Consider the following 26,916-nt stretch of genomic DNA (forward strand, 5'->3'; position numbering starts at 1 on the left):
TATTTTTAGAGCTGCCTTTTTCTTTTCTTAATCCTGTTCCCTCGGGACACCTAGTTTTGCTAGGACAGAAGGGAAGACACTAAAAAGGCAGAGAAAGAAAGCCTTTGAACGATAAAAACTAGCAGGAGGCTCATCAGAAGCAGGAAGCATATGGGTGGAGCTGATTGGTACCCTGGATGCCAGCTGTTAGATCCAAGGCAGATGGGCTTTGCTCTGCCCTGAAAATGCCTGTGTCTGGCCAATAATCACACAGCACAACAGCCAGATTCCAGCAGTGAAAGGCAGAGGAGAGAGACTTTTTTTTTCGTGGCATTTGTTGCTCTTTGGATGATATCTGCCCTGAAGACTTAGATTACGTTAATATTGCTAGCCATATGCTCTGTATACTGTGGTTATATAGTGTTGTCTTGGTTGCTAGCTACTTTGGGTGTTGTGGTTAAGCAAATTGTTGCCTTAGCCACCAACCACATTTTTAGTCTAAACTCTGACTTATTAACTTCTCTCCCCACCACTTCCTCTTCAGAAAACTGCTATGATATGATGTGCTAGGCCTCTAGGTTAAATTATCTAGATGTTGGTTAGCCCATTCATCCCAAAGATGCATGTAAAGCTCTCTTTTACTCCCTTACTGACTCACTCATATGTGGTTATTGACTGTTCACTTACCAGCCCATTCAATGGTCTGGGACTGAAATCTGGGTCTTATGAGTAGATTTGAGAAGACCCAGAAGATCTTCCTCCTGCCCTTAACCTTCCGTATATCATTCTTGGTTTAACACAGTCACTCTTTCTAGTAAAATTCAAATGGTAATTTCTGTGTATTGAGTACCCTCTTTCCACTTTTAAAATGGCAAACTGCCCTGAAAAAAGCAACATATTGCTAAAATTATTATACATGAATTTATAAAATTAAGAGAGAGAGAGAGAGATGGGACATGAGGACATGAAGTAGCTTACAAGGGGAGTAGAGGAGGGACTGAAATGGAGGTGAGAAATGAAGAGGAGCTGTAGTCTCTGAAGTGCTCACTTGGGATTGGCCCTAGGACTCTAGCTGCTAAGCAAAGATCCTGTGCTCTTCACCGGAACCATCACATAAACCTAGCGCAAGTACAGCAGGTGAAGGAGTTCATCCCGGACTCAGTTGTTTCAAAATATTAAAGCCATTTCTTTGTGTAGCTCAGAACAGTGATTCAAGTTGAGTACTTCTTTCTCCCATTAGACAAAAGAACCTTGGATGGAGAAATGGATCATCTGTACCTTTTAGCTATTGGCAGAAAGGTAAATATAAGATCTGACAAATTTAAATTTTCAGACTAAAAGTAAGGCTTATGTTTCCATGTGAAGAGCCATCATATTTGATTCTTTAAATATAAGTAAAGTAAAAGTCTCTACATAAGATATACCCATTTTAGAGATCTTAAAGTATTGCTAATGTATGCCTTGTATTGCTAATGGCGTTTTTGTACTTAAATTTTATAATATGAAACCATTCATTTTTTAAGCATTAAAGAGGGACTGCATTTAACAAAAGAACAGGTGTAGAGTTTACATGCCAGTACCATTAGGTATTTAAGGATAAATATAATTAGTGCAGTTTAAAATTGGACCAATTAAATTCTGCAGAACATCTGAATATCTCGAGGGACTATGGACACTAAAAGCCACTAGAATTTTGTTTTCAATTAGGCATATATTGACTGGTCATGTGGACATTTTATGTATTTGGGTCCAAACTATAAGTCTTCATATTTAAAAGCATAGTGACTTTGTGTAACTGGATGTAATTATTCCCAACAGGGTTTAAATAAACGTCTTAGCAATGTTTTACAGATTACTTTAAAAGAAACTGTGTACAAGAGGCTTGGTAATATAAAGATTCTAAACTCAATCATTTCTCTTATTGACTTAGATTATATTATTTCCAGTTGATCTGTATTTTCTACTTTCTAAAGTTAAATGCTGAATTTTTCTTAATCCAAAAGTATGTGATTAAAAATCTGTCCAATTAGGTCCATTGGTTTAGAAAGTTATCCTGTTGCTATTCACTTAACAAGAAAAAGAATTCTGTAAACTCATCAAGTGTGAGGATTAAAGTTGGAAGGAGACTTCTGTGCTGTTGGAGGAAGATAGTTCATTGTTGTGGAAATATTTGGAATAGATTACTAGTATAGTCCATTCTTGGCTGTGAAATACCACACTGTCTAATATAACATTTTAGAAGAAAATTAATAAAAGATGAATGTGAAGAAAAATGCATCTTCATACAGTATGGAGTCATTTCAGCTGTTTATTCAAGGACTTTAATTTTTGCTTTATAAAAAATAGTATTCTAAAATCTTGAAACTGAAATGCACCTCAAAATTCCCTAATTCTTAGTTTTTAAGAAGTCAGAGGGGCATGACCAAAATTAAAATGAAGTCAATTTGTAATTCTTAGCACTTAGTCAAGTATCCCATAAGAAGCACAGGGCCTCATATTAATAACTATTCTGTGTGAGTGAATGAATGAATGAATGAATAACTGCTGACCACATTTAACTGGCATTTTTGGTTTATGTCCTACATAACTTTAAACTAATTACTGGATCCCACCAGAAACTATTTTATGCTTAATTTTTCCCCAAAAGTATTTTATGCTAAATAGCCTTAAAAAGAAAGGTCCACAACAAAGATATGAAATTGTGGATAATTTTTATTTTGTTCTTTCTGGTTTTGTGCATTTTTCAGATTTTTAACAAAAATGTTATATGGCTAACTATTTTCAAGATACATGGCTAAAATCTATCTTAAAATGAAATACAAATTTCACCTCTCATAGCTAATATCTGTGATATAAATTACATAGGCCTTGCTTTTACATTAAAGCCTACTTTAAAAATTAATGTAATTATAGCCAAACAACATGTCTAGGATTAACTTAAAGGAAGTAGACTTTTATCTTAACCTGAAGAAACTGAATTAATGTTACTGCCATGGATACAGAGCAACGTCAGTTCCATTTTGTAGTATCCTTTTCTGAAAAACAAGCAAGATACTAGGTTGAATGCCAGCTTTCTTCTTGCAAGTATAATAACATTGTTTTTATTATTCAACATTTATAAATGTCGGGTAAAAATGTTATTCTAAGTGTACTCATGTTTGAATGACTGAACTCAAAAGTGCCGTGCTAACCAATAAACATAACCCCTTGCTCTCCCTCAGAGGAACTTGAACCTGGGTGTATGGATAGTCTGAGCCACTGGAGCAGCTGGTACCGTAGTTGAATCCTGTGACTAATGGTAGAGATTTTTGTCTAGGTTAATCACATAGACCTAGATATCTGCCCACTGGAATGACATAACAGGGAGATACCTGATGAATATTGTGAAACATCTGTGAATGGATCACAGCTATGCCTGGATGTGAATCATTCTTCCCTCAAAAATCTAAAGTTTAATAGTTAAAAAATTCCAAACTGTTATCCCATAATCTGAGATATTTGGCCTATTTTAGGAGTTGGGAGGGAATGAATACAACACATACTCTAAGACATTTGTCAGTAAGTCATTTGGCTGTGTTTTAAACCTCTGCATGTAGGAGAGCCTAAAAACTTGTTGAAGTTTATCAGTGAGAGCCTTGGGTCACTGCAAGCAATAAAATATACCTTCTTCAATTGATCGCCACCAGAGACTACAGCACTTAACAGTTTTCCTGACCAGGGGATTTCTTATCTTTAAATTCAACTTGGTTCAAAGTGTGCAAAACATGATGGCACTCCCACCTCACAAGTCCATGACTCTTAAGAGACCTTGTGGGGAGCATTTGGAGTGCAGTTCTTTCGGTGACAGTTTCCTTTACTGAATGACCCTATTTCACACTGGTTTTCCTAATTTGGGATTAAACTCTTTTCTTTAGGCTACTACTCAAAGTAATAGAAATAAAGCAAAACTGGAGGTTTGTGTGAGGCTAGCTAGGTGTGAAACTGTGATTTCCTAGGTCCTGCTCATTCTCCTTTTACAACTCTTTCTGGGGAATGTGGCCTACCTGGTTATTGAGACAGGGTGGTGAGAAGGGGGATAGCTTAGTCTGCTTTTGTTCCAATTCCACGAGCAACCTGCTACCTCTATAGCAACTGAATTATCTGTCTTGTCATTTGACCTTTTCTCTGACATTCTGATACACTTATCTTTGCTTCCTTTGATTCTTCTTTTTGAGCCTGCATAAAGTCTATTGACCAGGGATGTTCACAAATAAGAGTGTGTTTGTGTGTGTCTTTGTACTTTGTGACATGTGAGCAAGTTGTGGTGGATGTCTTTGCCAATAAATAACAATCATACTTAGAATTTTACATATTTTATAATGAGAATGTTTTAGCTGTGGCAAACATAAGAGTTTTTAAGAATGAGATAAGTATTTTGTAAGTTCAGATTTTGTGGAATATGTATATATCTGTTTGACAATGGTATAATCAATGGGGTCAACTCCGTTAAAGTAGATTAATGGGTTGTAGTCCAAAAGTTCACTGCAATCTTTAAATTCTAGACTTTGTGAGCTGTTCGAAAAACAAATCTATAAATGGAAGAAAATAATGAAATGTGTGAATGTGATGCGCTCCTAACAAAGACTAAATTAATTGGACTTATCCTACAAAATATCAAAAAGTAAATGCATCCCTATTGTTTTGTTTTAAAATAGATATACAACCATTGTTTTGCATTGAAATGGATATTCACACATTTTATCTGATGATATTTGGGGAAAATGAAGATTTTTTTTCTTTTTTAAGGAAAGCATGAAGAAGATTATACACATGGGAATACTAATTATTTAAAATCACCAATAGTTTCTTTTCTGAACTTGAAAACAGTTATGTTACTAAACATAAGAACAATAATTTTGCCTGAATGTGCAGTATAATGACCAGGACTTCTCTCCCTTTTTAGAGAAGCAGTCAAGTGCTTTTGGAACAGAAAAGGCAGCAGCGATCCAGTGAGGTTGATTCCTCACAGAGGAAAGCTGTGCATACCTAACTTTTTGGAAGGTAAACTACTTTTCAATTAATTATGTCCTCCTTTTCTCAAGGTTTCCAAAAACAGGAGGTGGTCTGCAAAAGACTGGATGACAGCTCTATCGTCCAGAACAATTACTGTGACCCTGACACCAAGCCGCCTGAAAAGCGAAGAGCCTGCAATATTGAGCCCTGCTCACCTGAGTAAGTAAAAGAAGGGAGGATTATTTTCCTCAAGTGCAAAAAGGAAAACATTGGATGTTCACATTTGGAAACATATACTCATGTTATGTGATTAAATTCAACAGAGAAAAGGGGATAAAACATCACAGCGGGTAGAATTTTGATGAGCCTTTCAATGAGCAAAGATGCCTATTTACGCACAGGATTTAGTTAACTCCTCTAAAGCAGGAACGTCATTCAGTAGGTTGATCCTGGCACAGTGCTGGAAATTATCATATTTCATCAATTGCTAAAGCACACATCTTTTCATATTTTAACATCTCTGACATTAGGATTTATCTTGCAACTGATTGTGTCTTACAATAATAATCATTATTTTTTTCTTCCTTTTCTTTTTTTTTTTAAAATATATTTTATTGATATTTCACAGAGAGGAAGGGAGAGGGATAGAGAGCTAGAAACATCGATGAGAGAGAAACATCGATCAGCTGCCTCCTGCACACCTGCCACTGGGGATGTGCCCGCAACCAAGGTACATGCCCTTGACCGGAATTGAACCCGGGACCTTTCAGTCCGCAGGCCGACGCTCTATCCACTGAGCCAAACCGGTTTTGGCTATTTTTTTCTTTCTTAATGGTACATAAAATAATGGCCTCTGAGATGCAATAAAGTATAGCAGATAAAATGTGCAGTTCAATATTTTCCAGGTATTTATTCTAAAGGTCTAAAGACTTTGAACATGGTTTAAAAAATATTCTGCATTGGAATATCAGTGCTTTAATTTCTGGCCCAGTTTTAAGTTCTGTCGTCCTAGGCATCCTGTCTTTGGAGTGTTGGACACAGAGGTGTACTTCAGCCTCTTTCTGCTGATTGATGTAGCAATTATAGCTCACTGTAAAGGGAGGCACAGGAGCGAACCATTCATCTTAACGATGACTTTTAAAGAATTAAAACTTAGAAATGTGAATCCTCCTGTTAGTGAGCCACATTTTATAATCTGTAAGAACACAAAGGTTTCTTGTTTGAGCAAAAGGCAGTGACTGTGTGAAAAAAAGACAAGGATTCTGAGTTGATCATGCAAATACTGATCTTCACAGGGATTTTGCCTGTTTGACAACTGCAAGACAAAGCCTGTGTGAATGGCACTGCATTCTTGCTGCAGAGTAACCATTGTCCTCCTGGTTAACTAATTACTCCAACATGAACTTGATAAAGAAAGAGAGAGTAAGCAAATGAATTTATATGCCCCAGCATCTAAGTAATTTCTTTTTTTAGAAATGATTACAATTAGTTACAAAAACCTGGGACTTAAAATAAATAAGGAATTCAGGTCCCATTATAGTTAAAGCAAGATGTATTTCTCAATATTTGTTCCAAAGCAGTAATGCCTTATGAACTTTCATTATCCAAACTCAATATTTGCCTGAATATTTGATGTTCACTACAACTCATCTCTTCAAACTGTTCAGGGCAATGGCTAGAGTGATAGGGAGTCTAGAGACACAGGGAGTCTAGAGTGATAGAAGTTTTTATTTTAAGAATTTAAAATTTTTATGTCTCTTCTTTATGAAATGTGATCACTATGTAGTTTATTCCTTAACATCCAGACATGGGAAAATATATAAATATGACCTGTGATATGTATTGTAAAGACAAGATATTTAATTGTGTTGTGTTTTGTTTTGTTTTTTCATTTTCCCTCTCTTTTGCCAATTACAAGTTTATCTCAAACAGAAGAACTATATAAAACAAATGATGCTCAAAAAACTTGGACTAAATTTTGAAGTTTTCAGTAACTTCAACATATTTTCATATAATTATGAGTCTCAATCCATCAACTCAATTCCCTGACACTCAGGATTTTAAGTATTATGTTTGGCATTTGATCAGCCATTTAAGGCATCTGAGTGGGTCTGGTCACACCTGTTCTATTTTGGCCTCAGCTTTTTTATTTGTTAAAAAATGCTATTCAAACGTCCTTTGAGATTTCAGTGGTTGGTCTTTCCATCCCATGTATTTTAGGCGTGGCTATTACATGAGGGTGTGTGTGTGTAACACTTTAAGGATAATTGGCATATTTGAATTAACATACATAATTAAAATTAGATTTTCTCTTTTTGAATTCTGAAAAAGTTATTTATTAACTTTAAAATTTGAAGGTGAGAGGATGGGATTTGAAAAAGAAAGGTAAAGAGGATATGAGAAAAAGAAAATTTAGGCTGACAGTTTTTTTTGGGGGGGAAGAACTAAAGAATATCTAAAATATTACTCTTTGTTGGTTCATTTTTTGTTAGTTCCTTTTAAATTTGTTCTTTATTCCTTCGAATTCAGATTGTGAAAAAAACCTCTTAAGTCTTCAGAATGGTTGTTGTATATGATTCCCCGTAGACATTGGTATTAGAGATAAAAACCATAGGAAGACTATTGAATTCAGTAAGACTTTATTTTTAAAAAAATTTTTAAATATTTTTTGTTGATTTTAGAGAGGAAGGGAAAGGGAGAAAAAGCTAGAAACATCAGTGATGAGAAAGAATCATTGATTGGCATGAATCCTTCATGTCCCACATTGGGGATCGAGCCTGCAACCTGGGCATGTGCCCTGACCAAAAATCCAACCATGACCTGCTGGTTCATATTGGTTGATGCTCAACCACTGAGCCATGCCAAGCCAGCTGGGCTGAATTCAATAAGACTTTAAATGAGTGTGGAAGAAAGGAGATAGGTGTTTTGTTTTTTCAGATGATGTGATAATTGTATTTGTTTTTTTTAAATATACAGATTAAAACAAAGATTTTAAAATGCAGATAAGTAAAAAAAATTAAAAACACCTACATTACTTATAATACAACTGTTAATACTTTGATGTATATATTTTACAACTTTTTTTTCTATGTCTGCATATAACAAAATGTATAATAATATTTATTATTCTTTATAGCTAGTTCTCAACATTATTTTGAACATTAAATATCTTCTACTAAATATTTAGTAGATATGTCATTGTTTATTTAAATTAGCTTCCCACTATTAAACAATTTTGGTTGTGTCCTAGCTTTTAATCCTTTACAAAACCATAGCATTAAGCATTTTTGCTACTAAAACTTTGCTCTCTGTAAGTATGCCCTTATGCTACATGCATAAGAATAGAATTTCTGGTTCAAATGGAAATATAATTTAGTCCTTTAGACACATTGTCAAATTGCTCTCTAGAAAAAAACATATGAATGTATACTCCCATTAACAGTATATAAGAATGTCATTTCCCTAAACTGAACAACCCTGGATATTATTACTTTAAAACTTAACTTTGACTATTTTATAGGGAAAAAAGCCTTGATATCTAACTGCTGTTCTATTTAGTATATCAGATTGCTGATGAGACTGAACATTAAAAAAATTATGACCAGTGGCCATTACTTCTTTTTTGCTTTTTCTCTTCATGGCCTATCCCATTTTCCTATTGAAGTGTTATCATTTTGTTATTGATTTGTATGAGCTCTTAATGTATTAAGAATATTCACTCTTTTATCTGTGCTCCAAATAATTTTCCTAGTTTGTCATATGTTTTCCATATTATTTATAATGTGATGATCTATTTTTATTTATGAGTTTTAAAATATTATATGGAAAAACTCTCCCAAAATTTATTTCTTTCATTAATATAATGTTTAGGAAGGCCTTATCCAGTCTAAGATACTTTCAAATTTTTTTAATGTACACTTCGATCTATCTAAAATATATTTTTCTACTTTGAGGAAAGGATCCTCATTTATCTTCAAATATTATTGTTTTTTTCAATACCATTAATTTAAAATACTAAATAGTATTTTTCTAATCAAAAAGTATCAAATAATGAAATATTTTAAATGTCTTTAAGTCACATTAGAGAGTTTATAAGTAGAGTATTGAAAAATAGAAGGCTGTAAGATTTGTTGTATAAAGAAATGCAGGGGAAGAGAAAGACTAGATAAAAGAGACATTGGTAGAGAAATAATAATAATAGTAATAAATTAAATTATTGTTATTATTATTATTCATTCGGAAGTTCTTGAAGGGCCAGAGAAAGTTTTGCTGGGTAAAGTTAATGTGCTCAGAGCAGCAATTCTTTTATAAGAAAGAGTATAGTAATGAAGATGGCAAGGTGACACGGGACAGGAGGAAACAAGAATTGTAGAGATATTGAGTGAAAAATGGTAGAATTCATGACAAAGGTTGAAATAATTGGAAAAGGGGGGAAGGAGGCGTTGATATTAAAGATATGATTGATAGGAAGTACGACTGATTGAAACCCCACCTAAAATCGGAAGTAATGCTGAGTTGGAATCCAGAGAGAAAGGCTAAGAGTTCAATTTTGACCATGTTGTCTTTTAATAGCAAGAATATTTCTATAAATGACCTCATGTGAAGAATCCTTATATACTGAATCTTATTCCAGTATGAAACTGTGGCTTTTAAATTGAGAAAATCAGGAAGGTGAAAACAGTGGAGTGCTACACGTTGTGGAAATACTGTGACCAAGCATTAGAAGACAGTTTTTAAATAAGTCAGTGTGGAAGGCACGGTGCTTTGGGCAAAGTGGTTCCTTTTCTAAGGACAATCTAATTGGGCGAATTCATATAAAAATAATTATAGTACAAGACAAATTTGCAAAGTGCAATTAGAGAGTTATAAGCAAAAGTGCTAAAGGATTCTCTGGCTGGGGAGAGATTTTTACCAAGGGGCTAGGCTTAATTTAATGGTATCTTTTATGGTAGGACGTTCAACAATTATTTGACTCATTGTGCCTCACCCATAGACAATTGTAATTGGTTAAGTTTAGAAAAAGATTCATCAGAATCCTCATAAAACTCCGAAATTTAAAGCCTGGGAAGAATTATAGAAATCATGTAGGCCAACTCCCATCATTTTACAGATGAGGGTAGCTGATCTCTAGCGATGTTTTTCCCATTATACCAGACATCACCAACTTTCTAAGTTACAAATCAAACGTCTGCTGGCATTTTAATACTTCTAATTTTGTTTCATCAACACATTCTTAATTGCCACAATTTCAGAGATGTTTATTACATTGATTTTTTTTTTGTTGAGAAAAATGGTTAGAGCATAGAGGCTTCTGCTTAATATTAGATTCACTTGCCAATTAGCTGAGGAAAGAGCAGTTTTTCTTTTCTTTCTTTTTTTTTTTACCAACTTTTTGTTTTGAAAATTGTTCTAAAAACTATTTTAAAACCTAGGAAAGTTTTACTATTTACAAGTAGTTAATAGGTTACATACTTGAACCTCTCTGAGTAAAGATGTTACGGTCAAATTCTGAAGATTCTTTTTCATTTTGCTATGTGGTATTTATAAAAAGTTTTGATAACTAGACCCTTGACTCTGGGATAAAGGTTGGAAAATCTCAATATGCATTTCAACCTCTCAATCTCTTTCACTCATAATCCAAATATCTAATGTAAATTTATTTTTATGTGCTCTGCCATTTCCCTTTAAGTTAGAAAAGCAAAAATAATATTCTGATTTTATGATGAGTTCTTTCTTCTAAAATATTCTGGTTAACCAAAGTTGGGGCAAAGTTTTTTCTAGTGTCTCTCTTATTTCCTCCTCCCATTAGTATTATTATTTGACCTATTATTGTACAGATACTGTAAATTAAGTTACATAGGCTGCACTAAGCACTTTTATTCCAGACACTCAAATATGAATCCACTAATTGTTAGTGTCTAATGGATATGAGGGTGCTTGTGAGGATGAAGACAGTTTGACCACCATGTCTTCAGCTCAGAGAGAAACAGCTCCGGTATTGTTCAGGCTATAATGATTCAGCGAGTGACATTCCCAGAGAGAACTTTTGTGTTTAGATTGTTACCACCGAATCTAGAGGAGGAAAAGAAGAAGTAGGGGAATGTCATCAGAGGGTCAAATACATGGAGAATGCAGGTGAAGAAAGCTGTCTGTCTTCAACTGGACAGGGCGGTGGAGAAACTGAAAGAGTAGATGCAGTGGTAAAGTTGCAGAACTATGTAAATACTTGGAGTGTGATTTAATCCTTCAGAGAGACATGGGGAGGGATGATTTTCTGAGCAATAAAGATGCAACAGGAATTGACTGATGCCTGAAATCAGAGTTACAGTCAGAAGGGAAATGGGGAGGGTGGTTTCTACTTTTACTTTCGTACATTCCAAGTTAAATGCTGGGTGACACATCTCAGCTGAGAGATGGTTGGCAATAAAAGAGAGGATAAAGCATAAAAAGGCGGAGGTGGCCCTGACCTTGTGCAACAAAGAATAGCAACACCCCCTGAATCACTGCTGTTATTCTGGGCACCTGTGTTTAATTTGAGGGCCTCCATCCCTCTTACATTATGAGACCTAATGAGATCATGGCTGGAGGTGGTATGACTGAACATTTTGTGGCTGAGTATACACATTTCTGTTTTATCCCCTAATCTTGGTGATGAAATCACTGTTGCGAATTGAATCAGAGTTTCACTATGGCTGGCATGCAAGTTATTATTCTCAGTACACATTTTCCTCTTTACCAAAAATGGTACTAACATCTTGGGATCATGTTCATCTGTGGAAAAAAAAACAGAAAGAAGATGAAAATCACTTTAAATCTTCTCTGGAAAATGACTTAGAAAAAAAGGTTAATGTCAGATTTTTAAAATTCAAGATTAAATTATTACTCTTTAGTGTCTAATTACAGCGGTAAGGTTAGGGAGAGGTGGGGGAAATAAGAGATCAACTGAAGGACTTGTATGCATGCATATAAGAGTAACCAACGGATGCAAAACATTGGGGGGTGAGGGCAGGTATGGGAGTGGGGGGGGCAATGGTAAGATATGTACACATATAATACCTTAATAAAAAATTTGGAAAAAAAAATTATTACTCTTTAAATCAATTTTAGGTTGAAGATTTTTAGATTTGACAAGAAGCTGAGAATCTGTTTTAATTATGATACCTCTAAATGCTGGTTTCCCTCTATAAATAAAGATAATTCAAATAATAATAAGCAAAGGACATTGTGGCATATTTGCCTAAATGCAGGCTCAAATTTAGGCTGCTAGTACTCTGACTTCACTAAGGAACCAGCTTCCACATATAAAACCAGCACAATGAGCTAAGGTTGCTGAAATAGTGAGCAATATGTTCTTATGCGTTCAGACTCTTCTCGCTGGGTAGTTGCCCACCCAAAAGCATGAGCATATCCACTGATAGTTGCATGATTTATAGTCATGGATTGAAGAAAATGCCTTGTGACCTCGTGCTTGTGACCAAACGTGAAATTCAGTGGAAATAGCATTAAACGTGAAATTCAGTGGAAATAGCAACTGATGGGGATCAAGTCCTAGTTCCATCGTTGTTCTTTTCATGACTTTGGAGAACCGTTTTCCTAACACAGGGTTTTATGTTCTTCTTCCCTAAAACAAAGCACGATGCCTTGAACACAGTAGGCATTCAGCATATATTTTTTAAATTAAATACAACAATATGTCAGCCAGGACTCTGGTTAGAAATAATACAACTTCAATTTCAGCTAGCTTTAGGGAATTACAGGAATGGACCTAGCTTGAGGCATGGCTAGAATCAAGAGCGCACACACCATTAGGACTCTAGCTCCTCTGCATTCTTTCAAACCAGCTAATTCCACTTTAAGGCCATCTGCAGCTCTTACCTTTGTGACCAGCAAGGAAAGGGGTCCCTTTTGCTCTAGTTGAAATATAAAAATTCTAAAGCCAAATTGTCATTGGTCTGATTTGCATCATGATTCACACCCCTTGGACCAATTAATGTGCCTCAAAAGTGAGTCCTGTGGAAGTTTTACACACACACACACACACACACACACACACACACACACACGTCCTGAAGTTATATGTATGAAAGTTCCCTGATGACTTTAGGGAAAAGGAGTAATATACCCATAAATGGGAGATGTTCACCTTGTTAAGATATTTCAGTTTCTTTCCCCTTTAGCTGTGTAGAAGTTATTTTTAGGAGTAAAGGGGTCAAAGCAAGGAGCTGATGTTTTCACAGAGCTGGCTCAGGGCTCTGCTCTAACGGCAGGTGTTTAAGACTGTTTAAGACAGTCAGGCCTTCAGGGTGGATGCCTGAGCCTCCTCTACCCCCATAAGGAAGGGAAGGCCCTCTTTTTCCTACAGAGCCTCATGTTCATGTCTGGGAATCAGAACAAATCTCTAAGTTTTAGCATAAAATCCTCAATTGTGAGAGAAGCAGCCTCAATGTATTAGTAATAACAGCTACTGTCGTAGGTCAGACCCTCTGTTAGAGCTCTCTGTGGTGTGCTGAGGCCAGCTAGCACTGTCTCCTCAAACCCCATTAGTAGCATGTCTTCTCTTTTCACGTTCACTATGTCTATGGGGTAACTCAAAGCAGCCATACAAAGAAAGGGCAAATGCAACAAATCAGGATTCCCTCCCTCCTATGAAGAGCCAGTCGTTAAACATTTATAACCCGTGACTGGCAGCTTCATATATTGCCTTACTTAATCCTCATAACAGTCTCACAATTGTATCATTATCCTCATTTTAGAAATTAATAAAAAAGGAGAAGAATCAAAGAGGTTAAAAAATACATACTGCATTGCTTACTTGAATGTAGTTCTGCCTGTTCTAAAACCCATGCACTACAGTTTAGGAGGCAACTGACAGAGAGTTATTTTTTCCTTAGACGTTCTTCCATTTGTCATTTGTCACATCAACAACACTGAAATGTCAGCTGTTCTAGGAAAAGGATGTAGTCCCTTGACAAAAGTGCCTTCACTCAGCTGAAATCTCTGGCTGCACTGAGGAAATTCTTTTCTGGGTTTCTCCCACTTCTTGCTGCAGGTGGTTCATTGGAGATTGGTCGGAGTGTAGCAAGACCTGTGACGGTGGAATGCGTACAAGAGCAGTGCTCTGCATCAGGAAGATGGGACCTTCTGAGGAGAAGACACTGGACTACAGTGCTTGCTTAACACACCGGCCTGTTGAAATCGAGTCCTGCAACAGCCTGCCATGTCCGCCTCAGTGGGTGGCTTTGGACTGGTCAGAGGTAAGGACATCGGAAGCTGTTTGTTTTGAGATGTCTTAACTATTAACACCAAAGCATTTCATATTAAGGACACCTGAGCATGTGAGCATCTTAGAACTCAATCAGTAAGGGGTATAAAACAGTGAATTTGGCCATGTTATATTTTATTGCTGCTTATCAGGAAGTAAGTTTTTTGGGGTCAGGGAAATCAGTGAGAAAACTAGTCTGATTCAAAATAAGCCTCAAGTGAATTTGAAAGAATATTATAGTGAGTACTCCTCTAAGTGGTTTTTCTTCTTTACTATCCTTGAAAGCCTCATAGGCTCAGAATTAGTGACATATTTTCCCCAAGTAATCTTCTAGCCTAACTACGTAACTCAGATATGAATCTTTGTCAATTTATTATCACTTATTATACAAAGAGAAGAAATGTGGAGCTGAGGTGTAACACACCAAAAAGTCAAATTTAGATTCTATCAGTACCTCCATGTAAATGGTCATTGGGGAAGACCTGACTAAAATAATGTTTTTCTGGCAGACATGTATAGAAAAGAGCCTAATATAAGCTAGAGGTCTCAAAAAAAACAAACAAAAAACAGTCTCATGAAAAATGAGGTAAGAGGTAGAGTTCATTCTTAACTCCTTATTCTGTAGGAGACATATACATATACACTCTGCACCATTCTGCACATTTCCTAAAGGAAAGCTGAGTCCTTCTGTAGTGTTGGTTAATGGCAAGAAGGATGAGTACCTGGTTACATGGCTAATGGTCATTCTTCTGGTTGGCAAAACAAGATGCATTTCCTCCTAGAAACGTTGTGGTACTTGTTTTAGATGTTTTCTATAGACCTCATAAACTTCTCAAAAAAATAAACAACAAATTTGCTATTTAGAAACCTCTGGATGTAACTTTCTCCCTGTGACTCTTACTGCTTGAGTGGCCTTAGTTTGCTAGAGGTATGGGGCTCACGGAAGGATGTGGGAATGGAGATTTTGACCAGTTGTGACTATCCATGTACAATCTTTGGCAGGGATTGGGAGTGTTCTCCCAAATTTCCTGGCCATAGTCCAGCCTCAGTAATTACATTCTGCCCACCTAAATTTTAGTTGTGTTTCAATCAGATGTAGAGATATTCTTGGTATTATTCACTCGGTGGTTATGAAAAATAGTATGAACTCATCTGTTCCCTAACAGTGGCTGGATTAACTCCTAAATTCATTGGAAAGGTAACATGCTTTGATAAAGAATAGACGTTCTGCAGGGTTGTACACATTAATACTTCAATTCAGTATCCAAGACCCATATAGAAGTCCATCAATAGTCTTTGATTAATGATGACAAATTTGTTTTTCGAGAATAGAATCATAATTGGGAGGCCTGATGATTGCAGCAGTTCTAGGGTTTCAGGTCAAGTCAGCAAGTATTATTGAGTTTTATTAAACACACTAGTCTAGTGACTATGGAGAATAAAAAAGAATTTATAAGATTGGGAAAAGAAGAAATATCCATTTAACAACTGGAGAATAATATAAGAGAGTATTTAATAAAATGGTGGATTGTATGGTATAAATGTGTAAGTGATATAGAAATTCAGAGCTGAGGAGGTCAGAATGGCCTGGAGTAGGATTGGAAGGTTTTTTTAGTTCTTGGGAATGGAGCTGAATGATGAGGGAATACAGGATTTGAAGTAGGAAAGAGAACTGGGAAACTAGAGAAGGTATTTCTGAGAAAAGAAACAACAGAAACACAAAGACCATGTAGGGTTGGAGAAAAGGGTTGGTTTTAAAGAATAAATGGATGATAAGATTGTCTAAAGTAGTGATAGGTAATAAGAAGGCTTGAATACAAAGTTCTATAACACATCATTTTTCTACAGAAAGTAGAAAAAGTTGACAAGCTCATATGCAGAAACTAGAAAAAAATTTGTACCAACCACTAAAACAGCAAAGCCTTCTCATGTGCAGACTCGTTTCACCTTGGTCTCTTGACCTACATATTTCTATATAATTGTATTTTTAATTACATTAAGAAATAGCTTATGTATATTACTGTACATTTCCATTCCAAATAGCATTTTAAAGTTTTCTTCCTAATTCAACCTCATATTGGTTGTAGTTACCCTCTTTTAGAAGTTTGATTCTTATCTGTCCAGTCTTAGAGGCTCTTAGGCACTCTTAGGAGCTGCCTGAAGAAGTATGTGTAAACTAAGGGGGCTTTGAATCACTTTGCTGCTGTCTTCTTTAAGATAGCTGAGTCAAAGTTTAGGGGAAAGAAGTTGTGCTGAAGGCGTCAAGTGTATGTGTTGGGACAGTCACCTTGAACAAAGGATTGGTAGCCACTGATGTCTCTCCACAGACAATGCAGGAAAACGATCCTAGGGTAAGCACTGGTCAAGAAATGCTGCCATTACCATCTCAAAGATTCTAGTTGGACACCATCAGTACCATCATCTTCATCCTTTATGCAGGAGGAAAGATGATTTTTGCCCCATTCAGTCCTGTTTATTTTCCACAAGAGGGGTGCACTCTCTCCCTTCCGTTTCCTTATGTTACCAGGAAACCCACCTCTTCTCTAGATGGGTTAAAAATAAGTGAAAGTAAAGAGCATTAAGTGGAAAACAAAGTGAGAACAAGGAGCCCTTTCTTCCCAGAGGAATGGAACACCTCCCACTAATGAAAAAAGGAGGCCCCGGCCGACAGAAGGGCAGACAATGTTCAATCTCTTTCAGTTAACTTTTGCAAATATTTCACACCATATTCTTTTGACACGCCCATGAAAACTTCCCTCCTTTTTCTGCCCTCTCCCATGTCCAACTATCAGCTGTCTGAGCTCTGCTAATCACAAGGGTGAGGTTCGACTGGTGGAAACATGTTGCAGGAAGAGGAATGTATCCTTTGACCTTTCTCTTTTCATTGCCGGCCATTCTAATATAAAATTTCCATTGTTGCAAGGCCAGGAACCATTTTTCGTTTTCTCCATCAGTGAAACCCACCTGATGCTTATGGCAAAAGAAAAAAAAAAAAAAGCCAAATTACCTCAGTAGAAAATGGCTCTTCAGAAGCCTTTTGTGAAACGAACGAAGCCACAACTTTCCCATTCCTTATCATCTCACTCTTGGGATCACCCATTCTATGTTGGACTTAAATAGTTTTCTGTTTTTCTCTCTCTTGTCATCTAACTTAAAAGCATATTGTGGATGTGCTCCAGCAATCCCAAATCTTTCTTTTGATGTATCAGGATAGTTTCTTTAGACTCACAGAGCACCCACTGAAAATGTTCTGTTTCTTGGAATTACTCTTGGACAAGTGATGACCGGCATCATAATCAGTTGACTTTATAGGACTTACTTTTGGGTAGCATTTCTTAAGAAGGCTGGAGGGCGGGATAGGCGGGTGGGGAGATCTACTCAAAAGGGACTGTGCTTTGTTTTGTAGACAACTGTGATATCAGTTGTTTACTCCCAGGTTCCACTCTGGCCCCATAACTAAGTAAATGAAACCCACCTCTCCAGAGACAACTCAGTCTAACCCCAAAACATTAACATTTCTATCCTTTACATGTGAGAGCCAAATTGTTTTCCCTGGTGTAGTTTCAAATACTTTTTTTTCCTGAAATATTTGTTTTTGTTTCTTAATCATAGAACATTAAACAAAAACATAAATGCATTTCTCACAAAAAGCACTTCTTATATCCTACTGAGATGAAAACAAACAAAAAAAATAAGCTGGTCAGATTTTAAATGTAAGTTCTCATGATATGGCTTTACTGGCATGGCTCAGTGGGTGTCAGATATGGCTTGGCTGGCGTGGCTCAGTGGGTGTCAGATATGGCTTGGCTGTCGTGGCTCAGTGGGTGTCAGCCTATTAACCAGGAGGTCACAGTTTGATTCCCAGCAGGGCACATGCCCGGTTTGGAGGCTCGATTTCTGGTGTGGGGTGTGCCGGAGGCAACTGATCAATGATTCTCTCTCAGCATTGGTGTTTCTGTCTCTCTCTCTTTCTCCCTTCCTCTCTGAAATCAATTAAAAAATATTAAAAAAAAGATTGTCATTCAATTTTATGCACCCTTTCTCCCAGCCTAGTACCTGTAGAAGATATGAAAATGTTTTTGGTTTTTTAAGTGAAACCTATAAACAGGTTCAAGATGTTGTAGGGAAGGTTCTCATATGGCTGAGAGGAAGTACAGATTTTAAGGAAGCGTTCAGACGTGCAGGGGAGAAAGCTGGAGGACTTGAGTCAGTCACTGTGTTAAGTAGGTGGTTCAAGAACAGAGCACTCAGATTAACCTGGAGAAGGGGTAACTAATAGCCTTTCGGACCTAGGAAGAAGCACATTTTTCCTTAGTATGAATAGACTAATTCAACTAAAGAATAGTAAAATTCATTATGTTTAACTGGTGGACAGGGAAAAGTCCAGAGGTTTTCTGTACAATAAACCATCACCTGCGACTATGTGTTCTTAGCTACCCCACTATGAGAATACTCATGTAAATCAACTCCTCACTTCACACAGACAGGTTCTTGTGGTCTACTAATAACATAAGAATTTTCTTCAGAAGACTACACCCAGCAAATAGGAAACCAACAATTCCACATTCCAGAAATTAGCAGAATCTTATCACAGCTGAATGTGGCCAAGGATAGGGAGGAATCGAGGAATAAACCTACCCACAATAAAAAAAGAAAATAAGTTAGCCAAGAAAAGCAAACTTTGGGTTTAGCTCTTCAAGACCTTATGGAAAAGTACTTCTGCTTAAAAACGTAGGGAATTTTCATATCTGAAAGATTTTGCCTAGAACTTAGTGTGTACATGTACTGTATACCCTAACACATATTTACTTTAAGAAACACTTTCTTGGAATTTTCCTCTATCCTTTGACTGTCGTTGTTCATTAATATTTGTTTTCTTTCCAGTGCACTCCCAAGTGTGGTTCAGGATTCAAGCATCGGATTGTTCTGTGCAAGAGCAGTGACCTTTCTAAAACATTGTCAGCTGCACAATGTCCATACGGAAGCAAACCCCCTACCCGCATGCGCTGCAGTTTGGGCCGCTGCCCTCCTGCTCGCTGGGTGACAGGAGACTGGGGCCAGGTAAGGCAGTTGCACTGTGGACTCCTCTGAGGTAGCACCTTGAGACACAGGTAGCAACATATAGAAATCTAGGTGTAAGATATGAGTGTGGAACAATGCACAAACAGCAGTAGCCACCCATAGACACCCTTAGCTATGTTTCTCCATACCTACATACTTCTCACTTCTACCAACTCCTTGGATCCTGACATTTTAACTTAAAATTAAAAGCAAAATAGTCTAGATGGCCAGAGATTTGAACAAGCTACCAAAACTTTGAATTCTGATCCCAACTCTCTTAACTAATTTAAGAACAAGTCAGTTAACACCAGTGTCTTAATTTTCCTACTTGCAAAGTAACTCCTTTTAACCTCACAGAAAAGATATGGGGGTTTTGATTGACAGTCTTTGAGATGTCATTAATACTTATTCTTCAATGGATTTTTCTGATGGAGATTATGAATTGGGAAGCAAGTATATAGGGCTTTTGGTATCTATTTTTATATTATACTCATTTCCAGTCTATGCTCCAGTTCTTTTTTTTTCTCTCACTTTTAAATTGTGTTATCTTGCTGAAGGTACCTTAAATCCTTTAAAAGCAACTTGATATTTTTGCACAGAAGGAAAGTTAAAGTATTGTTTTTTAGTGTACAAAAGAAAATCTATTAGGTTATGTTAAAAAAACAACATTCCAGAAATTAAATTACTAGACTATCAATGCTCTTTTCTTGTGATTTTATAGTTAACCTTGTAGGGAATCATTTGTTAATATCTGAGACCAAAATAAATCATAATGGCATATAACTACACTGGTACCATTTTGTTTGTGCTCTGGACCTGCCATTACTTATTAAAAATGGCATTTCATAGAAATTGTTACCAAAATTCTGGCCAAAATTCCAAAATACAGCAGTATCTATAGACCTCTTCTGTCATATTGGAAAGCAGGCAAAGATTTTCAGTCTCCATTAAGGCAAATTAATATACTTGCTCAGCCTTGTGAGGAGATAAAGGAAGTATGATCATAAAGTAATTAACATTTGCATTTGTATAGCAAATAATTAATAATTTGGTTTTCTATAACAGTATTTAGTTTAATTTACAAAGTGCTCAAGTGGAATACACATGAGCGTTGTATGCAATTAAGTGTTTCATTGTAGAAGACAGTGTCACAATATATAATGGATATACTATTAACGAATCAGAATGGGGGGTTGGAGGGATGGATGGATTGAACAAAAAAGAAAAAAGAAGAGAGAGTGAGCTCATGGACATGGACAACAGTATGGTAATTGTGGGTGGGGGGAGTGGGAGATAGAAGAGGGTATAAGGGGGATAAGTGGTGATAGGAAAAAAATAAAATAAAAATAAATATTTGCAAAAAAAAGTATCACTACAAACATGCTCTCATAATTTTTATTTAAACCAGGTAGGAATTTCTTTCCTTATATATTCATCATGGCAATGCACTATTATATAAAGGCCCATTGAAAGTTTTTGTATGTTAGTGATTTCCTAAAATTTACAGTTATCAATTTGAGATTATTCTTTTAAATGTCCTTGAATCCTTTTCTTCTCATCTATATTTTCAATTCAGTTTCCTAAAATTGAAATTGAAAGCAAAGCTGTTCTACTACATTTCTATAGTGCAGTTATTTGTCATTCTGTGTTAAGAAACTTAAAAGTAAAAGTGTCTATGAATATCCTTGCAAGTTCTCTATGTGCTTTGAGAGTTTTTGTAAACAAAACCAACAGGGCCTTGGTTTGTTTACCTTGTAAATATCCCCATGGCCTGTCTTGGCACTCTTTAGCTCCTCATTCTTTTGATCTCAAATCTCACAGGCTTTCTGGTATTCTGGGTAGCAGGCCCAAAGAATAGATGGAGCCTCCTTCTTCAACCTGGACAGCTGATCAGTCCCAGCTGAATCTGAGCCGCTCAGAGAATAACTTCAATTCTGAAATAACAAAATCCCTGAATAGATAAAAAAGGAGAGAGGGACACACGCTAATTGGCTAACAGCAGACTGCTTCTCAGACTTGTGTGGCTAATAGTACCTTAGAAAATTTGTGGTACTTATTTAAACTTTCTTTTTTAAAAATACGTTTTTATTGATTTCAGAGAGGAAGGGAGCAGGAGAGAGAGAGATAGAAATATCCACAATGAGAGAAAAACCATTGATTGACTGCCTCCTGCATGCCCTCCACTGGGGATCGAGCCCACAATCTGGGCATGTGCCCTGACTGGGAATCAAACCATGACCTCCTGGTTCGTGGGTGGATGCTCAACCACTGAGCCATGCTGGCCGGGCAAACTCTCTCTTTTTTTTAACTGGCCATGTCACCAGGCCTCATAGCAGTCACTGCTGTTACACTGAACTAATGCTTTGAGCAGATTCAGAGCACACGAGAAGACCATCAGGTTGTTTGCCCACAAGCCTATAATAAATAGTGATCAATAATGATGGCCTGGCCCTGGTTGTTCTACTTCATCATAAGAGTTTTCTCATTATACTCCTATTAAGAGTTCACCAGCACTGCTTGGACCTGTGGGATGCTAGTCCAAGAAATCTTCATCTCTTATCTTCTGGGAACTATATTGCTTCCATTTTCTAAGGTAATGACATGACCCTTAGGATTCCAAACCAGTTCTATAGTAGGATGACCTAATCATGCACCTCTCCGAGATGAACTACATACGGGCTTTAAATGCAAATATATGTGATATTTGAATGGACATAGTATCTTTTTTACCTCCTGAAAATTGTTGAGATCAGCGTTTTGTTTCTCTCTGTCTTTGGGTTTAGTGTTCTGCTTATTGTGGCCTTGGACAGCAAATGCGGATCGTGCAATGTCTCTCCTACACTGGACAGGCATCGGGTGACTGTCCAGAAACTGTGCGGCCTCCATCGATGCAGCAGTGTGAAAGCAAATGTGACAGTTCCCCCACTTCCAATACTGAAGGTGAGTTTCCCAAGAAGAGGCCTGTGGTCTCTAGTGACTCACGCATACTGGTTCCCAGTGTTTGAAGAGCCCCATGAAAACACTGTTTGTATAGAGCAGTGGTCGGCAAACTCATTAGTCAACAGAGCCAAATATCAACAGTACAACGATTGAAATTTCTTTTGAGAGCCAAATTTTTTAAACCTAAACTATATAGGTAGGTACATTGTTATTAACTTAATTAGGGTACTCCTAAGCTGGCCTTTGCTAAAAACTCAAGGGGCCAAAGAGCCGCAATTTGCCGACCACTGGTATAGAGCATTTATGAAAGCTAAACTGTGTCTTTTCCTGACACTTTCCCTGACAGTATGACCTTGTTAAGTCATTTAACCTTTCTGGAGTTAATTTTATTAATGTTAACGTCAAATACATTCACACTTGTAAAAATTTTTGTGAGTTTATTTGAGCCAAACTCAGCAATTCCGGGAAGTAGAATCTCAATGTATTGGGATAATGCTCCAGAGAATGGCAGTTTTTCACCTTGTTTTATACATTACAATCAAAGGTGGAGACCCAAGTGGGTTACATGAAAGCCATTGGTGATAGATTAGGGAGGCGGGAGAAAGCAAGGGGGTGGGGGTGGTTGGATACAATGAGGGGGCCGTCCTCTGGGATTGGATACAAAGTAAAATGATAGACACTCAACGATTAGCATGATAACAATAACAGTGTAGGAATTTGTGGTATCTGTCCTGGTGCACAGGGGCATTTGGCTGTGCCCCGAGTGGTCTGGAAAAAGGGAAGCTACAAATTACCCTGACTTTTCACAGGTATATTATCTTAGATACAAAAAGACAATAGGTAAAGATCGAAGTTCATCTTTGTCAAGGGAGATACTGGCCTAGGACATGTCTAACCAGTATAAGTGCTTTTTAATGAAAGGTTTCTATTTTCAGACCATCCTTTGTTACTTCAGGTCTTTGAGTTTGCAAGATTGCCATGCAGGCCTTCCCTAAACTTGTCAGGTTAGCACGTGGCCTCTTTTTCATCCACACTAATCTATATAATGAGAGATTGGAGTGGATAATCTCCAAGGTCACGTCCAACCTAGCATTCTATGTTCACCTTGTGCTAGAAATATAGAGATGATTTCTAATGAACCATGCTTAAGAGTGAAAACTTCTGTTTCTTTTTGGATGTAGCTATAGCTCTCTGTCACCATGAAGATGAAAAGTCATGCTTGTTATACTTATAATGAAAACATACATTTGAAACTACTTATGTTTCAAATGCTAATTTTCTCATTGTAGAAAAGATAATTACATAGCAGTTTTTATAGGAGGGCAAATTTTAGACTCTGAAATTTCTCTTTGTTATATATTGGGAAATTTCTTTACTAACAACAGCCACCCAAATCCTAAATTTTCTTCTATCTTTAATTAACTGTACTTGATTTATTCAGTTAGATATTTATTTGAAATTTCCTGAATGCTACTTTGTGCAAGGCACTATAACAGAAATTGGGGTATATAGGGACAAATATGGCATAGTGAGGAAGGTCAGACTGCCTTCTCATATGAAAATAGAGGCATGATCAAATACATACACATGAACATCTGAAGCCATGAATTTAAGTTACGTTGGAATCCCAGCGCTAGGGCTCTGCTTGAAAAACAAAAATAAATAACTACCCTAAATATAGTCATTAATATTTTTCAAATGGAAATTATATTCTCATAAACCTGTTAAAAAGAGATATATTCCTTTTGACCAGCTTTATTCAGTTAGAAGGATTTTCTTTAAATCCTATTTTTTAATGGTTCCGTAGGAATTTGATTTTAGAAAGACCTATCACCTTGCATGATAGGGTACAGAAACATTGTGTCTTTACAAATGGTCTGGTTTTTATATCAGAATCTCAACACAATATACATCTTGTGTAACTCTTTCAAAGAAATATAGCCTTATCTTTCATTAGTTCAAAATTACAGTGTTAATTTGCAAAATCTCTGGCTCTAAATAATCTAAATGAAAAAAATCTATAGGACTGCAGCAAGGAACTTTTTTTTTTTTTTTGCAAATAACTTTTATCCATTATAAATTATTAGTGATCAATCACATGGATTTGGGAACCTGTTTTTCTATCAGAGTTAGAAGATAAACATTAGGTGGAAGAGAGGATATAATTATAATATTAAATTAGTTTTTGTTGGGTATTATGATAGGCCCTTTGTATTTATTACCCATCTTATATATCTCATACATAAATACCTGAGAGAGAGAGAGAGAGAGAGAATGCATGTTACATATTATGACAACAGCCTTCTGAGAGTATGTATTACTGATGAGGAAACTGAGGCACCAAGAAAGGTAGTGACTTGCCTAAATTACAAGATTCAGAAGTAACAGTCAGGATTTTAACCCAAATTTGGCAGAGTCCAAGGGTGTGTCAGTTTCAACTACATTTATATGCTATTTGTAATTCACTCTCTAAAATTAGGTAATTTAATATGAACACAGAGCTTCTGGTTATGAAGTAGACATACTTCTGGCATTACCATTAACCTGATTCAACAGATTAAGGCTTAATCATTGCTGAAAGAACTGGCTTTTAACATGCCCACAATAATATATGTTGAGGTTATGTTTAGCCCTTCATTTTCAGCCATTTTAATAATTTCTCCAAAAGCTTCTCTACAGTCAATAATTATTACACATAAGCTTTGTAGCTGAAGATTAAATGCTCTTTTTAGATAAGTTGGCAGAATATCATTTGTAACTTCACTTCTTTCTGCCTTACAGAAATTATCTTAAAGTGGATAGATGTTAATGTGATGTTACTCGGATTATTTAGAGAAGCATCTCATAGTCATTTAATCTGCCTGGACAAATAACCTTTTATTATATTAATCTGAAATATGCAGTTAAGACAATATTTTTAGTCTTTTCAGTAAAGGAGGAAACTTTTAGGAAATTGTTAATCCTATAATGTATGACTAATCTCAGAATTGTTATTCCCCTAAAGCTGTTGACTCGTTTAAAAGAGGATCACTCTTTTTTACAAAACTAGAACTAAAGTACAAACAATATGACTGTTATAACTTGTTTCGTGATCTCTTTAGATTCCCATTAGCATATATTGAATATATTTAAATACCTGAAACTATCTGTTTATTTTACAACAGCTAATTATTGAATGCTTGCTGTGGCTTACTGCTGCCATTCATTATGGAAAATTCAAATACCTTCATAAGTTCATAGTCTTATAGAGAATAAACTTTGAAAAAAGGGGTGGTGGTGGAACGTGTTTGTGGAGGTTTATACCATGCTGAGAGCGCTCAAATGAAGGACCAATGACTACTTAACATTTGGATGAGGCAAACTTCATAGATTAAGTGCTCCGTGAGCCAGCCATTTGTGTCGTTGGAAAAACAGAGTGTACCCTGGGAAATGTGGGTGAATCCGTTGAGTTTAATCATAAACTATCATTCATAGATATAAAAAGGGGCAGAAAACATAGCTTCGGAGAGAAGAGGCTCCTGCATGAAAGTAATGGGAGAGTGACCTGCTATAGTTTCTGAGAATTAGATCAGGGAGACAAAAATGCCTCTTACTGAGAGAAGGTTGGGAGGAAAGTCCAGTAGTCTAGGAAGGAGGAGATTCTGGTTAAGGCAGGAGGGTAGAAGAGGACCCCATTTCCCCAGCAGAATTTGGTTCCCTTGACTCTTAGAGGCTACTGAGAAACTAGCTTGGCTCTACCTCAAGCAAGACAGGGGAGGCATAGGGAGATCCTTAGAATCTAAAATACTGTCTTTCCCCTGTGTGGAGTCATTCTCCCATACTATAGATGCCATCTCTCTTGGGTAGAACACTCCCTTTTATATGGCATCAACCTGGGGAAAGCAATAGCCTCGCCCTCTGGACTTCCTCTTATCCCACAGTGTGGAGCTCCCTCCCTGCTGAGGAGTCAGCTCTGGGCCGGGATCTAGAGGGCTGAGCAGATTCAGGTGGTCTCAGTGACTGAGTGGTATGGCTTTGTGGTGAGGGACATTCTTCCCATTTCCCTGTAAACCTGACTGGTGCTTCCCCATCATGGGAGATCCACAAGCCAGAAGGGATTGGCATTAAATATTCAAAGTGATAAAAAGCAAGGACCTACATCCAAGACTACCCAAAAAGGTTATCATTTAAAATTGAAAGAAAAATAGAGTTTCCCAGTTAGGAAAAAACTAAAGGAGTTTGTTACCACCAAACCAGTATTACAAGAAATATTAAAGGGCCTTCTTTAAGAAGAAGAAGAAAAAGCCATGGTTAAAAGAATAAAATGGCAATAAATATGTATCTATCAATAATCACTTAATGTAAATGATTTAAATGCTCGAATTAAAAGAGTAGCTGAATGGATAAGAAAACAAGACCCATTTATATATGCTGTCAACAAGAGACCCATCTCAGAATGAAAGATACCCATAGAATAAAAGTAAAGGGATAGAAAAAGATATTGCATGTAAATGGAAAGGAAAAAATGCTGAGATAGCAATACTTACACCTGACAAAATATACTTTTAAATGAAGGCTGTAGTAAAAGACAGACACTACATAATAATAAAGGGAGCAATCCAACAAGAGGATGTAACCCTTGTAAACATTTATGCACCCAACATAGGAGCACCTAAATATGTAAAGCAGAACAACCCAAGTGC

At 36.6% G+C, this 26,916-nt stretch overlaps 1 protein-coding gene across 1 annotated transcript in view; it reads left to right on the forward strand.

Annotated features, from left to right (window-relative positions):
* The window catches only part of ADAMTS6 (ADAM metallopeptidase with thrombospondin type 1 motif 6), a 236,695-nt gene that overhangs the window by 197,777 nt on the left and 12,002 nt on the right, over window positions 1-26,916 (forward strand). The window contains exons 21-24 of the mRNA XM_080678095.1: window positions 5,061-5,190; window positions 14,021-14,225; window positions 19,118-19,294; window positions 22,078-22,234. Of these exons, the coding sequence (XP_080534221.1) occupies window positions 5,061-5,190; window positions 14,021-14,225; window positions 19,118-19,294; window positions 22,078-22,234 (669 nt within the window). The remainder of the gene's footprint in view (window positions 1-5,060; window positions 5,191-14,020; window positions 14,226-19,117; window positions 19,295-22,077; window positions 22,235-26,916) is intronic.

The sequence above is a fragment of the Plecotus auritus genome (assembly GCF_963455305.1).
Source record: "Plecotus auritus genome assembly, chromosome: 7".
In the NCBI taxonomy this organism is placed as follows: Eukaryota; Metazoa; Chordata; class Mammalia; order Chiroptera; family Vespertilionidae; genus Plecotus; species Plecotus auritus.